General features: G+C 40.5%; 1 protein-coding gene across 5 annotated transcripts in view; it reads left to right on the plus strand.

Moving 5' to 3' along the window:
• The window catches only part of SECISBP2 (SECIS binding protein 2), a 36159-nt gene that overhangs the window by 3873 nt on the left and 14794 nt on the right, over positions 1-17492 (plus strand). For all 5 annotated transcript variants that reach the window (XM_033085407.2, XM_033085405.2, XM_033085404.2 and 2 more), the window contains 11 exons: positions 1365-1494; positions 1914-2065; positions 3090-3177; positions 6261-6394; positions 6916-7074; positions 9644-9745; positions 11057-11176; positions 12370-12502; positions 15630-15799; positions 16563-16701; positions 17155-17284. In XM_033085407.2, coding sequence (XP_032941298.1) covers positions 1365-1494; positions 1914-2065; positions 3090-3177; positions 6261-6394; positions 6916-7074; positions 9644-9745; positions 11057-11176; positions 12370-12502; positions 15630-15799; positions 16563-16701; positions 17155-17284 — 1457 coding nt within the window. The remainder of the gene's footprint in view (positions 1-1364; positions 1495-1913; positions 2066-3089; positions 3178-6260; positions 6395-6915; positions 7075-9643; positions 9746-11056; positions 11177-12369; positions 12503-15629; positions 15800-16562; positions 16702-17154; positions 17285-17492) is intronic.

The raw sequence follows: 17492 nt of genomic DNA on the forward strand, positions 1-17492 counted from the left end.
CTGCTGGGAAGAGGGAAGAAAGGTTCATGTTAGCAGTGTAGTCTTTTTCAGTCAGAAGTAAAACTGTTCAGTAAACATCTTCTGTTGGTTTTATGTGTGTCTGTTTGGGGATAGATTCCCTGAAACTTGCAAAATATTTTCAAACAAAAAAGAGACAAACTTCTCTCAAAATATAAAAGGGAAAAAACCCTAACGTATTATAAGCTCATATTCTTCTGTGGTTAGATGTTGTGTTTCTTAGATTTGTACGGCGCTTTTTTGTTTCCAGCAGTTTCATCTGATCTGTTCTGCAGTCACATCCTTCTGGTGGACCTTACTCATTAGGCAGAGACCTAATGAGTGGTCAAGCCTGTAGGGGAATAGTAAGACTAGGACCTAAGCATGCATTACTAGACATAAGGTACAAAGGTACAAAGTCACAAAGTCTAGACACCTAAAATGATATGTTTTCTTGCTGAGAGGAGGATTATGTGCTGAAACTGTCTGGAGAGAGGATGAGCTCAGCATTAGCATGAGTGATGTAATACGAAAAACTTAGTTAAGCTTCTTTGATCTTTGTAAGAGCCTTGAACTGTTTTATAGTGATTTTGTCATTTTTCCCTGTCATATATGTTTCTGTGAACATAAGAGAAGTGATTGATCTTTGCAGCTTTGCATTAATTTGATCACATGTCCTAATGCTTTAACAGTTTGCCTTTGGAGATCAAAAAATACCTTGTCCTCCTACCTAAGAAAACAATTTTGCTGCCAAATGTACTTTGAATGTAGTCCAGTGTACTGTAATCAGAGTTAAGCCATTTGTCTAGGCTGGTATAATGTAGTTTGCATAGATGCAAACCTGGTGCTTGTTCCTTGCTTGCTGATTCCTAAGCCAAGCTCTGCCAAACTGTGTTTCATGGAAGGATCATAAGATTTTCATGACTGTGCAGTATAGGTGTGTGTGAGTCCTTCACAGGGATCATGTAGGTATGTCTTCTCTCACTACTTTACTCCAAGTTTCTTGGATGTTGTGACATCAGTCTTACACAGTTTGCCCGTGATACGTAATTTAGTCAAAAGATGGCATGCTTTTAAGCTTTTAGCCCTGTTCTAGAATCAACTTTTTAGAAAATCAGACTGGATGATTTAATATGTGATCTAATATATGCTAAAAATGGCACAGGGAGCAAGGTAGATGAAATTGAATAGCATATCTCTAAATGGGCGTTCCTACTTTTATTGGTTACTTGTGGTTGTGATGTACTAACTATTTGTTTTGTATTAACTTGATTGACAAACTCTAGATACACAGGTAACTCGTGGCAGACTTGCTAGCTTTACAAAGTTTCGGTAAAACTTGCTAAATATGTCACAAATACTTGCAGCAAAGGAGATCAAAAGAAGGTGAGAAAAAACTGGACAAGAAAAGGCATGATGGAGGTGGAGCTTCTGTCAGAATTGTGAACAGGACTTCATTCCAGACTTCAGCATGCAGCAGAGATTCCATGAAGCCAGGTACAGACATGTTGGTTATAGGTACCTGAAATAGATGGGAAATGGTGTCTGTGAAATATGGTGCTGTTTGTGACTATGTTTCTAAATCTAGGATAATTCAGGAAAAAAGTACCTTTTCTGTATGACTGTTGAGAAGGAATGGTGACCTGTCTTTTCCTGATTGAACAAATTAATGTAACCTGATATAAAGAGTTTCTGAAACGAGCATCTGAATTTATAGTTGCTTGTTCAGTCAGTGTTGTGTTTGCATGTTGATTATGATTGCTAGCTTTTTTATTTAATATGAGCTGTGCATAGCAACAGTCCTCATGACGATTGCTGTGGTTATGTTAACTACTGTACTATAAAATTGAACGAAATTGAAATAGAAATTATCACAAGCAAGTTTTTATTACTTAGACTTTACATGCTTTATTTAGACAGGTTCAGTAAAGCTACCAAGAAGTCAACTGACGCTCCAAAACCAGAGTCTCATTCTCTACCCACATTTGAGGCTAGCATTCTGGATTTCCACAAGTCACAGAGTTTGGGAAGCAGTGAGATACTGAATGTACACCATAAAAGTACACCAGTAAGTTGGATGGAAAGTAACATTAAGTCCTTAGTAAACCTCACATGTCTTTTCTGCTGAACACCAAGGATAGGCCATGCTAACCCATGTTACAGAACTCATAAAAATGAAACTTGTCAAAAGTACAAGCATTATTAATGCAAGTATTTTGCATTTGGTATGGCAGTTTAAGACATTTTTAAGTACCTTGTGAGCAAGGAGGTTCAAAGCTAGAGATCTTAGGGCTCTTCTAGGTGGTGTCAGTGCTTTCTGTCTCCTCTCTTTCTTACTGTTCTTTCCTTGTCTGTGCTGACCATAGACAGGGGAAAGCCAGGTATCACCAGAATGTAAATATATACTGGTATGGTCTAGGTTGCCTGTAGAGACCACATATGTTCCTGTACTTTAGCAGCTTACTTTTTTTCTCTTTCACTTGGAAATAATAAGTAAGCAGTCACTTATCCAAGTTTCAACACATTAAAAAAAAAAAAAGTCTGCATTGTTGTACTTAATTGCTTTCTGCTGAAGGCTAAAAATAAGAAACTGAATTCCAGAAGGAGAAAAAAACATTGTTGAACATTATTTCTTTGGCTTCCCGTTTGTTAGTAAATAAAATACTGAAGTATTCCACAGTATATCACATACATTGAATCAAAGTTTTCAGTAGTGATTACTGGTTAATAATTCTGAAGAATCCAAACAGAATAATATTTCTGATGCTTCTCAGTGGAAAACTGTAATGAAAAAAGGCCTTTCTACAATATTTTCTGTTGTTAGATTGTTGTTTTGATGTTTTTGTAAAATATAAGAAGGCATAAACTAACTTGTACACCAGTGAAGAGAGACCTGCTCAAATTTTGTAATACCACAGGACGGAAATGATGGTTCCACTAAGACAAGCAAAGAAAAGGCTATAAAGGTCCCTATGCCCTTGTCTGTAGATGAGTTGAGGATTTTTTTTTTGTTTATGGTGGTTTCTTGTGTTTAGCTGTGCTCAGCTCAGTGATTTGAATCATTTTATGATACCTGGCCATCTGTTTTGCAGGAAGATACTTCTGCAAAAAGCAAAGCTTCACCAAAAGCTTCAGATGAAGCAGGAGCCAATTTAATTCCCTCTTCACTTGATGGTAGGGGTAAGTTCTCCAAGTAAAAATTTTTGCAAGATACTGCTTGCATCTCAGCTGTTTGGAAAACTAAAGTGTTTCGAGGAGCTCTTGATGTGTAAAGTAAAAAAAGAATTCAGGAGCAAGTTCACTATAAAAGGAAAAAATCCTGTGTCACTATGACTGTATTGCTTTCTTTCAAATGAGGTGACCACTTGTTGCTCATTCTTGCTCATATATTTCATCAGCTGGGATTTTAGAATTGAAGAATTACTTAGTTTAGAAGAGGTCATAACCCTAACACTTCCAAGTCCACCACTAAACCATGTCCTTAAGTGCCAAGTAGCCAAATGTTTTAAGTATCTCCAGGAACAGTGAATCAGCTACTACACTGGGCTGCCCATCCAGTGCCTGATAATGCTTTTGGTGCAGGAATTTTTCCTAATGTGCAATCTAAAACTTCCTTGGGACCATTTCCCCTTGTTCTGTCTCTTGTTACCTGGGAGAAGAGGCCAGTCCCCACCTGGTTGGAGCTACATGCTCCTTTCAGGCAGCTGTAGAGAGTGATAAAGTCACCCCTGAGCTTCCTTTTCTCCAGTCTAAACCATCCTAGCTCCCTCAGCTGCTCCTCACAAGACTTGTGCTCCAGACCTTTCACCAGCTCTGTTGTCTTTCTCTGGACACACCCCAGCACCTCTAATGTCTTTCTTGAACTGAGAGCCCCAGAATTGGATGCATTCAAGGTGTGGCCTCACTAGTGCTGGGTCCATGGAGACAATCCCTGCCCTGCTCCTGTTGGCCACACCATTGCTGATACAAGCCAGGATGCCATGGGCCGCCTTGGCCACCTGGGTGCCCTCTGGCTCACATACAGCACCAGCATTCACCAGCATTGCTGGGTTCTTTTCCTCTGGACAGCTTTCTTGCTACTTTTCACTAAGTCTGTAGGACCGCATGAGGTTATGAGAATCTGAAGGGCAGAACCTATCATTTCAACTTGCTGAACTTCATGCAGTCAGGATCTGCCCATCAGTTCAGCCTCTCCAGATCCCTCTGCAGAACCTTCCTACTTTCCAAGAGATAGCACTCCTGCCTCGTTTGGTGTCATCTGTGAACTTGTTGACTTAATCCTGGTCATTGATACCATACACAGGACTGGCCCAAATACTGAGCACAGGGGAAAGTAAAGAAAACTGGCTCCAGTATTGAATCCCTTTTTGTTGTGTTGTTGATGCTCAAGGGAAAATATTTCTGTAGTTGCTTCTCATGTTGTTTCAGGTGGGAAAAGGAGCATGTTTTGGTTATTGGAAGTCTGTTGAGTCCTATGTAGATTTTTTCCAAGAATAAATGAGAGACAGATATTTGATTAGTCTTTATATGCAGATTTGTTTTAAATAACTGACATCCCAGAGTTTAGTATGTGCCTAAAATTTTTTCTGTGTCCTGCACTTTAGGCTTTTTGTTTTGTTTTGTTTACCTGTTATCTCGCTGTAGGGATGAAGAGCTTTTTTTTTTTAATTGCCACAAGCTATCACATGGCTAGTTTTAGTTTCAAGGGAAAAGAGTTCTGTTCATCAAGACTCTGCCTTGTAGGCATCAGATGCATTAAGACTGAATTGTCTGAGTGCCTCTCACTGGATTTCTATGCATACACAGACATGCACCAGTCTGAACAGTTTGGTCCTTATCTTCCCAGTGACTTCAGTTAGGATCCCAGTAAGGACTCAGAAACGACTGTTTAATCAGCTGAAATGCCTTGAAGGTCTTTCAAAGTTATTCCAGAACTTCTAGAGTCATCTGATAATGGGAGGTTTTGGTTAAATACTATTGTCAATTCCTATCCCTGAGAAAAAAAGCAGCAGTTTCTGGTGGGTTGACTTGCAGGTAGTCAGACTCCCACACAGCTGTTCTCTGGCTCTCCCTCCTCTGCAGGACAGGAGAAGAAAATAAATTAAAAAGGCTTGTGAACCAATATAAAGACAGGGAGATTGATTGCTTGCCAGGCAGAACAGTTTATTGGAAGTTAAAATAAGGTCAGATGATGAGAAGCAAACACGAAAGTAAAGCCACTTTCCTCCAACCCTCTCTTCTTCCTAATATCTCCTCCCTGCCCTGAGTAGCACAGACAGGGGCCACTCTGCCGTGTCTTTGACTGCAGGGCTGCAAGGGCACAGCTGCCTCACCATGTATTGAGCCAGGGGCTGTAGAGGAACATCAGCTCCGGTGCCTGAGCACCTCCTCCCACTCCTTCTGCACTGGCCTTGGTGTCTGCTGGGCTACTGCATTGATAGTTTTTCTCACCATTCCAGCTTCCAACTCCTGCACATGTTTTTCACTCTTTCTAAAAATAAGCACTGTCAGCATGGCTGATGGGCCCAGCTGTGGGAGGCAGTGGGTCTGTGTTGGAGCTGACTGGGGCTGGCCATGTCTGTCTCTTCACAGCAGCTACTGCAAACTACCCCTGCTACCAAAGTTTAGCCATCTCAACGCATTATGCTATTTTAAGGTTCAAAGGAAGCTTTTCTCATTCTTAAAAAAATCTAGATTGTGTTCTATACTTGCATTGTGTTAGGAATATTTGCGAAATTAATTATGTCTTTCAAAATGTGTTTCAAAACACTGATACTCCTCAGTGGTAGTGAGTGACATTCTTGTACAATGAGGCACACTGGGAAGTATCTCAGCTTATATGTATCCCTGTAACACTGGGAAGTTTTCAGAAAGTAAAAAGTACCGATGTGCCCTTGTGCATGAAAGCTGCATGGCTGCTAGGAGAAATATTAAAGTAATTTTGTATATAAACATAGCAGAATTTTCTGTATTTTGAAGTTGAGCATGGGAGTATGGAGTTAGTATGCTACAGTAGAGATTTCCAAATATCAGTTATTTGTGTTTATGTATATGGTCAGTATATGGAGTAGTTAAAATTCAGGAAAGCTTGTTGGAGAAATAAAATGTGTGTTTTATTCCTGTTCATCCTCAGAAAAAATATGGCTCTGCTTTATTCGCTAGGCTTTGACTAATTAACTGCCAGTCTTTTTTCTTTTGAGCATTTGAGGACTATTTTTGCGACATGTTTGTTTTTACTTTTTTCCCAATGTCATTTCCTGAAGCACCTGCAGATGGCTCTGCTCAGCCACATGTGTCTTGGGCCGTGATACTTTCACAGCCCCCAAAGAAAATTGTTTCATCACCAGCATCTGAAGGTCTTTCCAGAGGCAAAGGGAAGCAAGAGAGTGAACCAAAGGTACTGGAGAATTCTCTGCTCTCAACTAATACCTGTCACTGTGTTTGTGTCTATTGCCAGTTTTTTCCTGGGCTCTGTACTGAAGTAACCGGTTCAAGAGATTATACGAAGTCAGCTTGTTCTTACTAGAATTTTTCTTGTCATGGAAAAGAATCACAGCATAGCAAAAATACAGTGCTAGTCCAGGAATAAGAGCTTTCAACTTTGAGACTGAATTTTTTTTAAATACCTGACCCTCAGAATGAGGCACGAAACATGGAACTCTTGCCTTATTCGGCTTAATATTTCCTAATTAAATCCCAGTAATCCCAATACTTTCTGATAACAAAGCGGTATGCTGCAACTGAAGAATTCTTGCTGTAGTTGTGAATTTCTAAGAGATACTGAATTTTCCTTTTCCACTTAATGTCCCAGCCTGGATTGATTAAGATACCCTTTAGTAGTGTAAGGCTAGTCACTTGCATGTATTTTGAAACTGAAAAAGATTGTTTTTAGAAGTCATGCCTCGTGGTCTTTTGCAGCAGTCAGAAACAAAAAATGTTGCAAGTGAAACTGAGCCTGAAGAAGAGTCAGAAAAGAAGAAAAAAAAGAAGAAAAAGAAGAAAAAGCTGAAGTCACCCGCTGATGTAGAAGGACCTCAGAGTGAATCTAACATAATACAGAAACCACCAAAGATTGAGGTAAACTGAAGAAGTTTTTATTGCTGTTCTTTTGAGTGTACTAGAAGACTAAATGTTAACACAGCTTTGTACAAATTTAAATTCAAATCCTATTTGTGGAGGATGTTGGTACAGTTTTTTTTTCAATTGAGGTGTTTGTCAGAGGCTACTGGTAGGAAATTGTTGTAGTTTTTAAATTACCACGTTTGGTGAGCACAATTTCCTAAATTAGAAATATTCTGTTGCTTGGGCCCTGGGGAATATACTGTGTGCTACAGTGTACCGCCATTTTAAAGACTCTGGTACAGTATTACAATTCTAGTTGTTTCACAGCTGGAAGCAGTTTTTGTGTAATGCAGTTGACAGTGCTTACATTTCTAATTTCAGTTTCCTTCTAAATTCATACAACTGTAATAGGCATATCAGTACTTTGATACTTCTGTGTATCAGTATTGCAAAGGCATGAGCCTCTCCCACATTAGAGGAGAGGTGTTGCCTGGCATGTGGTTGAACAGTGCTTCATTGAAGGCCTAATATTGTACAGCATGTGCATGTGTTGATTTACACATTTGATCTAGTGTACATAACACTCAGTCTCTGAAATGACAGCATAAAGAAACCTTCGTGGCTGGTTTCTGTTCTGTACATTTGAATGTGAAACATGAAGCAGAACTGTCTACACGGTTTCATTATGTGATTCCTTGTCCAGGAATGGCACAAGAAATGAGTGTTAACAGACCTCTTTGTTAGTGAATTATGGGTAAAATCAAAGATCCGCTAATTCTTTTCTTCGGGAGAAAATTCCCATTTCTGGTATATGCTACCATAGAGGCTGTGTGCTATGAATGGACATTGTCAAAACTGAAGGAGAATGACAGAAGTCAGGGAAATTAGCAGAGTAGTAGTGGGACTGTTGAAGTCAGAATTTCAAAAAAATTGCATAGAACCATGGAACAAGACATACATGTTGCACTGAAATCTGTTATGTGGATTCAGCATCCGTTGTGGCAGTGGAGGAAAGCTTTGTGGCCTTCCTGGTTTGCTGGGAATGCTTGTGTCCTCATCAGTTTGAAAAATGGGTGAGATGCTTGTATGATGCTCTTGAAATAGTAAACCATGGAGAGATGACACACACGGAGATTCTGAGCACCCAGGAGGTTTAAGAAGGTTCTGTTTTGTGCACCAGCTCAACAGAGTAATATATTGGATTGCTCTCTAGTTTTATACAGGTCAGTCATTTATAGACACTGCTAATAAGCGTAAATGGATACATGTGGAGAAAACCAATCATGTCTTTTCATACACATTAGTGGGTCCTGACCTTGAGATCTTCCTTGAGTTAAATATTGAAAATGCTATTGATAATCAGGTCAGTGCTGGTAGTACTGGTCAGACATGTAAACAGTGCTGGGAATTACTAGGAAAATAAAAAGGAAAATGGTTTATGACAATACAGAATTTCAGGGCACATCTGATCTAAATATAGTGTGGATTTTGTTTTCTTACATTCCCCCCATTCCTTAAAAAATACACATATTTGAGCTAAAAAAGATAGACAAAAGGCTCGAAAAATAATTAAAAGTATGAAGCAATTTCTATGGGAGGCAAGACTGAACAAAATTAGGACTTCTCAGTATGTAAAAGAGATGGCTAAATGGGAATATAATAGTGGCAGGAAAATAAAAAGGAAATTACTTGAACTTTTTCCTAGTGTTTGATGTTCTTACAGATGGTAAGAACAAATACAGGGAGGTGTAACCTCACACTGAGTGCTACATTTTAATTATTTGCTACAGGATGTTGCATATGTCAGAAATCTATTTGCATTTCAGAAGTAATTGGACAGACTTATTTAAATCTTCTAAGCTGAAAAGTGTGAAATTTTCACTTTCCTGCAATTGCTGTTTGGCTTGTGAACTTCTTTAAAATGATTCATTGGTTGAAGTGGGTCAAGCTCTTGTGCTAGAGCTTCCTAGATTGGGGTGTTTAAATGAAGCCTTTCAGGCTGGAAAAGTCGTGGTGTGTTCTGTGATACAGTGGTACTGTCTCACAGCTAAAAAGGCCTCTCAGAAAGTGGGAGGACAAGCAAAAACCTAGCTGGTGGAGTGGGATCGTTATGGTGGATACAGTGGGTATATGGTGATGAGTATGGGGCAAACTTCGCCCTGTCTGCTCCTGATTAATCCAGATTCTGCACAGTGGATCCTCTGCTAATTAAACTTACTCTTGTATGTAAGCCATAATAATTTCTATGTTTATTTCTGTACTCTAGTAATACTGCCTGTTTTATTCTTCACCACTTACATGTCTAAGGTAGAACTGCACAGCTGGAGATCGTATTGGAAGAAGAGGGAAGTTGTTTGCAAGGCTTTTAAATGATCTGAGAAACACTCCTTTAGGAGCCGTTTTCCTCTGAAGATTTCTATCAGCTGACAACCATAACAAGCTGCTTTTGGAAACATTTCTGTTACAAGCTGTTTCAGCCCCAAATTAGCTGCTGCATAGAAGATTTAACCATTGTTAGTGTAGGAAATGGAGTTTTGAAAATATGAACTTGATTGTTCTTATGAAATCTGGTTTATTTGTTTAGGATGTTGAGGAGTTTCCTCATCTGGGGGCTGCTTCTGATAGAAGAAACAGGGTAGGACCTCAGAAACCATCCTTTACTTCTGCAGTCAGAAGGCAGTCTGAAGTAAGTAATCCTGCAACATTACATAAGTCAAATGTCAATTAAGAATCCAATTTTTTCAGTTTTTTGGTTTTTTTTTTTTACACAAGTGAAATAAATCCAGAGAATTAATTGGGAAATACATTCAATATGCGAATGAATCCTAAGCATAAATCACAGGGATTAAAAATGTGATTGTTCTGTCAAAGCAAGTGACCTAAGTAATAAAGGTAAAATTCCAGGTTTCTGTTGCTTTGAAATTAGTTTTGCTGCTAAAAATTTTGGTCCTTGGCTTTATTTCCCTGTGAATTTTATGATTTGAAAAAAACCCAAAGCAAAAGGAAACAAAACCACAGTTTGCTTTGTGTGAGGCAGTAAATAGCTTTGCCAAGGAGGAGCGAGTAGCAAAAGGCACAGCAATTGCGTAAAAAAAGATTTTTTACAAAAGTGTACACACATGCAGTGCAGATGAAAGCAACCCCTTAGCTTTGTAGATGTGGGATATTATCCCTCAAAACTTACATAAACTATAGAGATGTGATCATTAGGCCATTCGTATGCCTGTAAAAAATATTTGAAAATGAGGCTGCCTTGCTAATTTTTTCTTCCAAATATGGAAAAAAAAAAAACAAACATGAATGTGATTAAGTAGTATAGCAGCCAGTAAATGGTCACCCTTCTAGAAGGCCACGTATGGTCTTCCAAGAGCCTTTTCTTTTCCAGGCTGAACAACCTCAACTCTATCCACTTTCTATCATGAGAGGTGTTCCAGCCCTCTGATCATTTGTGTGGTCCTCCTGCTGTAGCAGGGCTGGGGATCCCAAAACTGGATACAGTACTCCAGGGTAGGGGCACACAAGAGCAGAGGAGAAAGAGACATAGAATCACTCATCTCAGTTCACAGGCTATGCATTTTTTGTAAACAGCCCAGGACACGTTTGGCTCTCTGGGCTGGGAGTGCTCATGGCTGGGTCATGTCCAGCCTCTCACCCACAGCACCCCCAAGTCCTTCTCACAGGGCTGCTCTGATCTGTTCATCCCCCAGGCTCTGTTGGTACTGGGGGTTGCCTCGAAGCGGTTGCAACACCTTGTGCTTGGCCTTGCTGAACTTCATGAGTTTCACAGGGGCACACCCCTCAAGCCTGTCAATGCCGTCCATCATACTGGATGGCATACCTTTCCTGAACTTAGCTTGGTGTCATTAACAGATGTGCTGAAGAAGGGGCAAATTGAATTCAAATTACTGAATTTAATGCCATCTTCACCCTTTTACATGTATCCTGTTTTAAAATATTTTTTCTTCCTCCTGTCACCTTTTGTCTTTACATTCCTAAGATCCATCTCTCCAAAGAGCCTTGTGATAGTTGGTCCCCCTCTCTGGATGAAACTCCCAAGGTGGATGGACTGTCAGGGAAGCAAGCTTCACCTTCTGTATTAGAAAGAAAGAAAACCCAGGTCAGTGAATTCATGTTTGAAGAGAAGTTCATAACTCAAAGTGGACAAAGGAAATGAGCCTGTTTAAATATAACACTAAATCCATGCTCTTCTGGGATTCTGCATTCATACTTTGAGATAAGTGATGTGGCCCATTTGATTAGAAGCAATCAGTGGTAGTAATTGCCAGCCTCCAGGGTTTGGTACCAAGTGTTTAGGGAAAAATACAAACTTCTCATTAATATCTGTGGGTTTCAGATATCAGGAATTTTTCTTTAACCTGTTTTACTTGATCATGGCATAAATCTCGTCCAAACTGATTGTCATAAGGAACTGGGAACCTCCTGAAAGTGGTTCTGACAGAACAGGGAGGCGAGAAGATGCCCTTATCTTGGGCAAGGGGAAGCAACAAGTGTGGTCAGGATAGTGTTTTGTGTTTTGGTCAGGAAGTTTTGAGTTAGTGAGTAGGCTCTGGCATACCTCTGATGCAAGGTGAGATCCCAGCTGACGACTGAGGAGGTCATGTTCCTTAACCCTATTGTAACAGAAATTACAGTGAATTATCATCCCAGATAAGACTTCTAAAAGTACCAGATCTGGCATTCTTTTCCTTTTGCTGTGGTGGTTTGTTTGTTCATGGTCTTCACCACACCATTCATTTTTAGTCTTTTTATTTTCTGCATCATTAAATATGGATCATGGCTTATGCCTTCTCTTCAAAGCAGAGGGAAAGATGAGTGCTTTTGAGGAGGTGGTGCAATAATGATGAGATGATGATCTCTTTATAGTGAGACATTGGAAATAATGATTTATATGTGTTTCAATCACATACCCTGGAAGAATCACAGTAGCTTTTCTTTTAAGTACTTTTAAGAAAACTAAATTCTGATGAGCCTTTTATCTCTATCAAAGATAGATGACAAAAGTCTGACCGAAGTGGGACCCTAACATAAAAGGCTTCCTTTATTGAAGACATTATACTTTCATGCTTTGTTGCAGTAGCATTTTTAAAAGTTACCTGAACTGTTTCTGATTTTTTAGTATTTTTTGACATAAAAGTTCATATTTATTTGAAGATCGTATTTATTTAAGTAACATTAAAGATCAGAAGTATTGTGGATAAAGATGTTAAAAAAGTGTTTTGCGCTGTAAAAAATAATGATCTTTACATTCTGAAGTAGAAGGCATTACTAACTGGTGCTGAAATCATTTAGGAAACATCCAGGAGCAGTGGTAAGAAGAGTCAAATTCCAGTACAGTTGGATTTGGGTGGTATGCTTGCAGTCTTGGAGCAGAAGCAGCAAACAGAGAAGTCAAAACAGTCTCTTAAACCTGTGGTACTTTCAGGTATTGGTTACTATGAAATTTCCTTTTTTTTCACCTTACACTGTTTTTAAGTATTGAGACATTAAATGTACAGTAAATTCACGAATACAAGCCGCACTGACTATAAGCCGCATCTCTGGGTGTTGGCAAATATTTTGGTTTTTGTCCATAGATAAGCCGCACCCGAATATAAGCCGCTTTGTCGTTCGCAGCGAGGACCAGCGTGCAATTAGTAACAGAACCGCGGGAGGGCGGGGTTTACTGGCTGAGCTAAGGCTGTGCAGGCTCGACCCGCTAGGGGCCGCTGACGGGGCCAGGTGGGCCAGCACGGTGCTGCAGCTCGGGGCTGGCTGCCGCTGCCACTGGGCTCGGTCACCCCGGGTCGGCGCTGCCCCGCGGTGGCAGGCAGGGACGGAGCTTCCCCTGCTCCTACGGCAGCGGCGGCGGGCGGGGACGGAGCTTTCCCGCGCCCGTGGCGCCGGCGGCGGGCAGGGACGGAGTTTCCCCGCTCCTGCCGCGGCGGCGGCGGGCGGGGACAAAGCACCCCGTCGGCTCCCCGGGCCGCGGCAATGGCTGCGCGGGCTCCCGTCGGCTCCCCGGGCCACAGCAACGGCTTGCGCGGGGCTCCTGTCGGCTCCCCGAGCCGCAGCAATGGCGGCGCGTGCTTCCCCCCCCTCCCCGGGCCGCAGCAATGGCGGCGCGCGCTTCCCCCCCTCCCCGGGCCCCGGTAGGGGCGGCCCGGGTCCCCCCTCTCCTCCCCGGGCCGCGGCAATGGCGGCGCGGGCTTCCCCCCGCCTCCCCAGGCCCCGGTAGGGGTGGCCCGGGTCCCCCCTCTCCTCCCCGAGCTACAGCAATGGCGGTGCCCCCCCCCCGTCTCTCCCCCGGGCTGTGGCAGAGGAGGAAAGAGAGCTCTCCCGCCTCTCTCCCCACCCCCCGTGCTGCCTGCAGGGAGCCAGGCTCCACCCGCAGTGCAACAGAGTAGCGATTTGTAACAATCGCAAAATGCCGACTTTGCAGCTGCTCGGCTCAGCACTCTGGCAGGCACTTCTGAGGTTGTATTAGCCACTCCTGATTATTAGCCGCATTTCCGGTTTAGGAGCAAAATCTTAGTCAAATTGGTGCGGCTTGTATTCGTGAAATTACTGTAATCTGATTTCTGATTTGTGATGATCTCTGTGAAGGCAAGAGTACTGTTCACCAGATACAAGAGAAAACAAAGTTTCTTGAAAAAATAAATTTAAGAAGCATGGCAGTCTGAATTGTTTGATGGAAGACTTATGAAAACAAATATATTAAGGACCCTGATTTGTGAAGGAGTGTCTTGTATAAATACAAGGCATGATTGAAATGTTGCTTTGACAGAAATACCAATGTTTGTGGAGGCTTTTGCTCTCCCTTAAGTATTTGTGTTACTGTTCTGATCTGAATAGGCAGGAAGGGGCTATATGGTAACAAATGCTTTCTTAATCTCTCCTAATGCTAGAAATCATGGAGCTGAGGCTTGATTGATAAAGCTCCTTTACAAGCAGAGAGGTTATATGAGAGTCAGGCAGCCCAAGCCAAATGGATGCGTTCTGACATAACTCTTAATTGTGAAATAATAAATAACCAGGAAGCAGAAAAAAATAGCTCATTGCCTTTGTCATTACAGGTCAAAATGTAATCTTGATTATGCTGCTGTGGTATATTTTGCAAAAGGAGCCACAATATTTGCTAGCATTCAGTGATGGTAAAATTTCTCTAATTTCAGCAAAGATTTTTTTTTTTAATAAATTATTTCAGAAAGAGATATAATCACAAAAAATTTCATCTCACAATACTGAATGTGATAGCTGAGATTTTAAATATGAAGATTCTAAGCATGAATGAGATTTTCCTTCACTAAGCTGAGAGAACTTGTGAGATGCTTTTTTAGAATACTTTTTCTTTCAGTTGATCTCCTTTTATTTTCATTTGGGTCAGTCAGACTTAATGTTGCTGGGGTGCTAATAACCAGTTTTGTTTCTATCAAATTAAACAATCCATGGTGGTGTACACATGAAGGAAATACATATCTGTAGGGTATATGTTTATTTATTGCTGCAAATCCAGCTTCAAGTTTTGTAGCCACCTATGCTGCACATTTTTGGCAGTGTTCTCAGTTTGCCTTTCATACACAGAGCCAAAAAAGAAACATCAAGTGTAGCAATTTTCTGATGTAAACTGTTTACGGTAAGAGTACTGCATGTGATGTGATGTGGTGTGCATATAAATACTGTGGAAGCAGTAAATTAAGATGCCTTAAGACAAGCTGCCAGTATATTTTCCTTTGTTTAGAGGAGAGAGGTTGCCTGAGTCACAGAGGGAGGTGCCAGGCTGGTTCCACTGATACTTGCTTAGTCATCCTCTCCATTGACTTGCTAATGTGAACTGCTTTGTATTGCAGGTAACTGAAATTTGACAAAGTGCTCTAAAGGATACTGCAGTTCCTGCTGATAATGAGGGAGAGTAGTTTATTTGGTATGAGGTCATGGTGTGGAAAATCCAGGTTTAGTCATTTTTCCGGTCATTTAAAGCTTCTGTGCTGTAAACCTTCTGAAAAAATGCAAGTAAAGTGGGCATCTTCAGCGAGCATTGCAGGTTAAGCAAAAGAGACTTAGCTGTAGCTTTGCATTACTCATGACCCATTTGCAAGTGAATTTCATCCAGCTTCATTAAGGTGTAACAAAAGGTAGCCAGAAGTGCATAAGTTTATTTACAGCAAGTAAGTCTGAAATCTGGAATTCTGCTACTCAGTACTTACCTTAACCCAGTACAGAATCTGTGGAGGAGGAAATGCCACCACCACGAAACAGAAATTCCTAAAGGTTTACCTAACTGACATGGCATGGTGTTGAAGGTAGTTTGGACTGCAGTGTTCGGTCAAATTCTGCTTTTGAGACAGAGATTGTGATTCCAAGGGTATAATAGAAGTAGAGAGCACAGCAGTCTTTTGTGAGGAGTGTCTTTTAAAAATAACATTGTTCAATGATACAGGATTGCCTGTAAATATTCTTAATGGCAACACAACACAATTTTAGTATGTGTATACCGGTCTTAAACTTGAAATTGGATTCTAGTTCAGGTGTTTGTTTTAGTTGTCTGATGCAGATTTCTTCTTGAATCTCAGTTGGTGGTGCCATGCCATTGCTATCTAAAGACCCTGCTACCGCCACAAGAACTCACCGTTTAAACCAAGGAAAGATGCCTCATAATCCCTTGGATTCCAGCGCTCCTTTGGTAAAAAAAGGCAAACAGAGAGAAGTACCTAAAACCAAGAGACCAACACCTCTTAAGAAGGTCCTCGGTTTTTTTACTTTAAATACTAAAACTATAGGGTAATATATTACTCTGGTTGTCTGTTAAGCCCTCTCATACAGAGATCTGCATCTCAGTGTCCACTTGTCTGAATTCAGATTTAGTTTTGCTTGGTTTCAGAGAGTGGAGGGGTAGAAGAGGGTAGTCTTGTTAAATGGTATATACAAATTCCAAAAAAATACACTTTCTTCCTTGAATCAGTTGATAGCTGATAAAGTGCCATTATGAAAGTATCCACACGTCATTGGCACAGGGGGACATGTAAAGAAATGTTACTTGGTTTGGCAGAGATGACCTTCCTTGCAGGACTGGGGAGAATGGATCAAACAAGGTCATGTTTGATGTTTCTGGGTTCTTCCAAGCCAGAACTCCAGCTGATTCTGGAGCAACAGGTGTTAGGTCCAACTGGCGATTTCTGTTGTATCAACCCTCTTTGCCCATTCACATTGTTTCCTGTCACATCTTCTATACAGAGGATTTTTTAAACTTTACTTTGCCCTTGTAGTTTATGCCTAGTAAATATATTCTCCACCCATACACTGGTAATCAAGGTAAAAATCCTTTTCTATGTAAATTTAGGAATTATCTTTCCTTCTTTTTATGTGCAAATAGAAAGAAAAGCTTGTAAACTTCAGATGCTAGTACTGAACCTCTTTATAAATGGTTTTTGTCTAAATATGTGGTAAGAGTAATGCTTTGTTATCTGCATGACATCAAATTGGTTTGGTTTTGATATATATTTTAGATTATTCTGAAAGAAAGAGAACAAAGAAAACAGCAGCACCTGTTAGAACAGAAAGCAGCACCAAAAGACGAAGATAACATTTCTCAGCCAGCAGGAAATGTTACTGAAAATGCAACACTTCTACAGGATAGTCAAGCAGGTATCTTTTGAGAGAACCTGTAATACAGTATGTAGCTGGAAATTTCAGCACATTTAGTACTTTAGAAAGTAAATACTAAATGCTGCCAAATGAAGGCAGCAACCTTACAGTTTTCCGAGATTCACCTCAGGCTTATCTTGACTATAAAGTGGGCCAAAGCTGAAAGTCAGTAGTAGGGATTCTGATTACTGTTCCACCCTTCTGTGCCTGTTGGTTTTATGATACATTGTAAGGAGAGTTCCTGCCTATCTCTGGCAATTAATAAGGTTTGAAATAAGAAAAAAACCCTATGAGATTAAAAAAATAAAAATAAAAAATTAGACCTGTTTCACTACTACCACAGACTGTTCTAATACTAAAGTAGTGACTCTTATGTACATGTTTGACAAATTAATCTCTTCACAATGCTTTTTGGGCTGTCTTTTCATTGAAATATCTTGATTTACATGATAGCTGTTCCGGTAACGCAAGTTGCTGAAGGATTTCCGGAGCACACGGGGATCAAGGAATCTAATGAAGGTTCTGTGACTTCAAAGCAGCTAACTGCCACTCTTCCAAAAATCCACAGCAGGAATTTTAGAGAGTAAGTATTGATTGTATTGATGGCACATTTTGCACATTACCACTAATACGGCGTTTTTTAAACAAGGTATCAGTTGCATTCTCTGCAAAACTAACTGGAGTTGAGACTGAAGGCTCTAAATTTTTTCTTTCAGCCTTTCTGTAAGATGACACACAAAGAAATTATAAACTCAGTGTGTTTTGTGATTCTCATTTGAAAATGTGTCTTC

The sequence above is a fragment of the Catharus ustulatus genome, chromosome Z (genome assembly GCF_009819885.2).
Source record: "Catharus ustulatus isolate bCatUst1 chromosome Z, bCatUst1.pri.v2, whole genome shotgun sequence".
Lineage (NCBI taxonomy): Eukaryota > Metazoa > Chordata > Aves > Passeriformes > Turdidae > Catharus > Catharus ustulatus.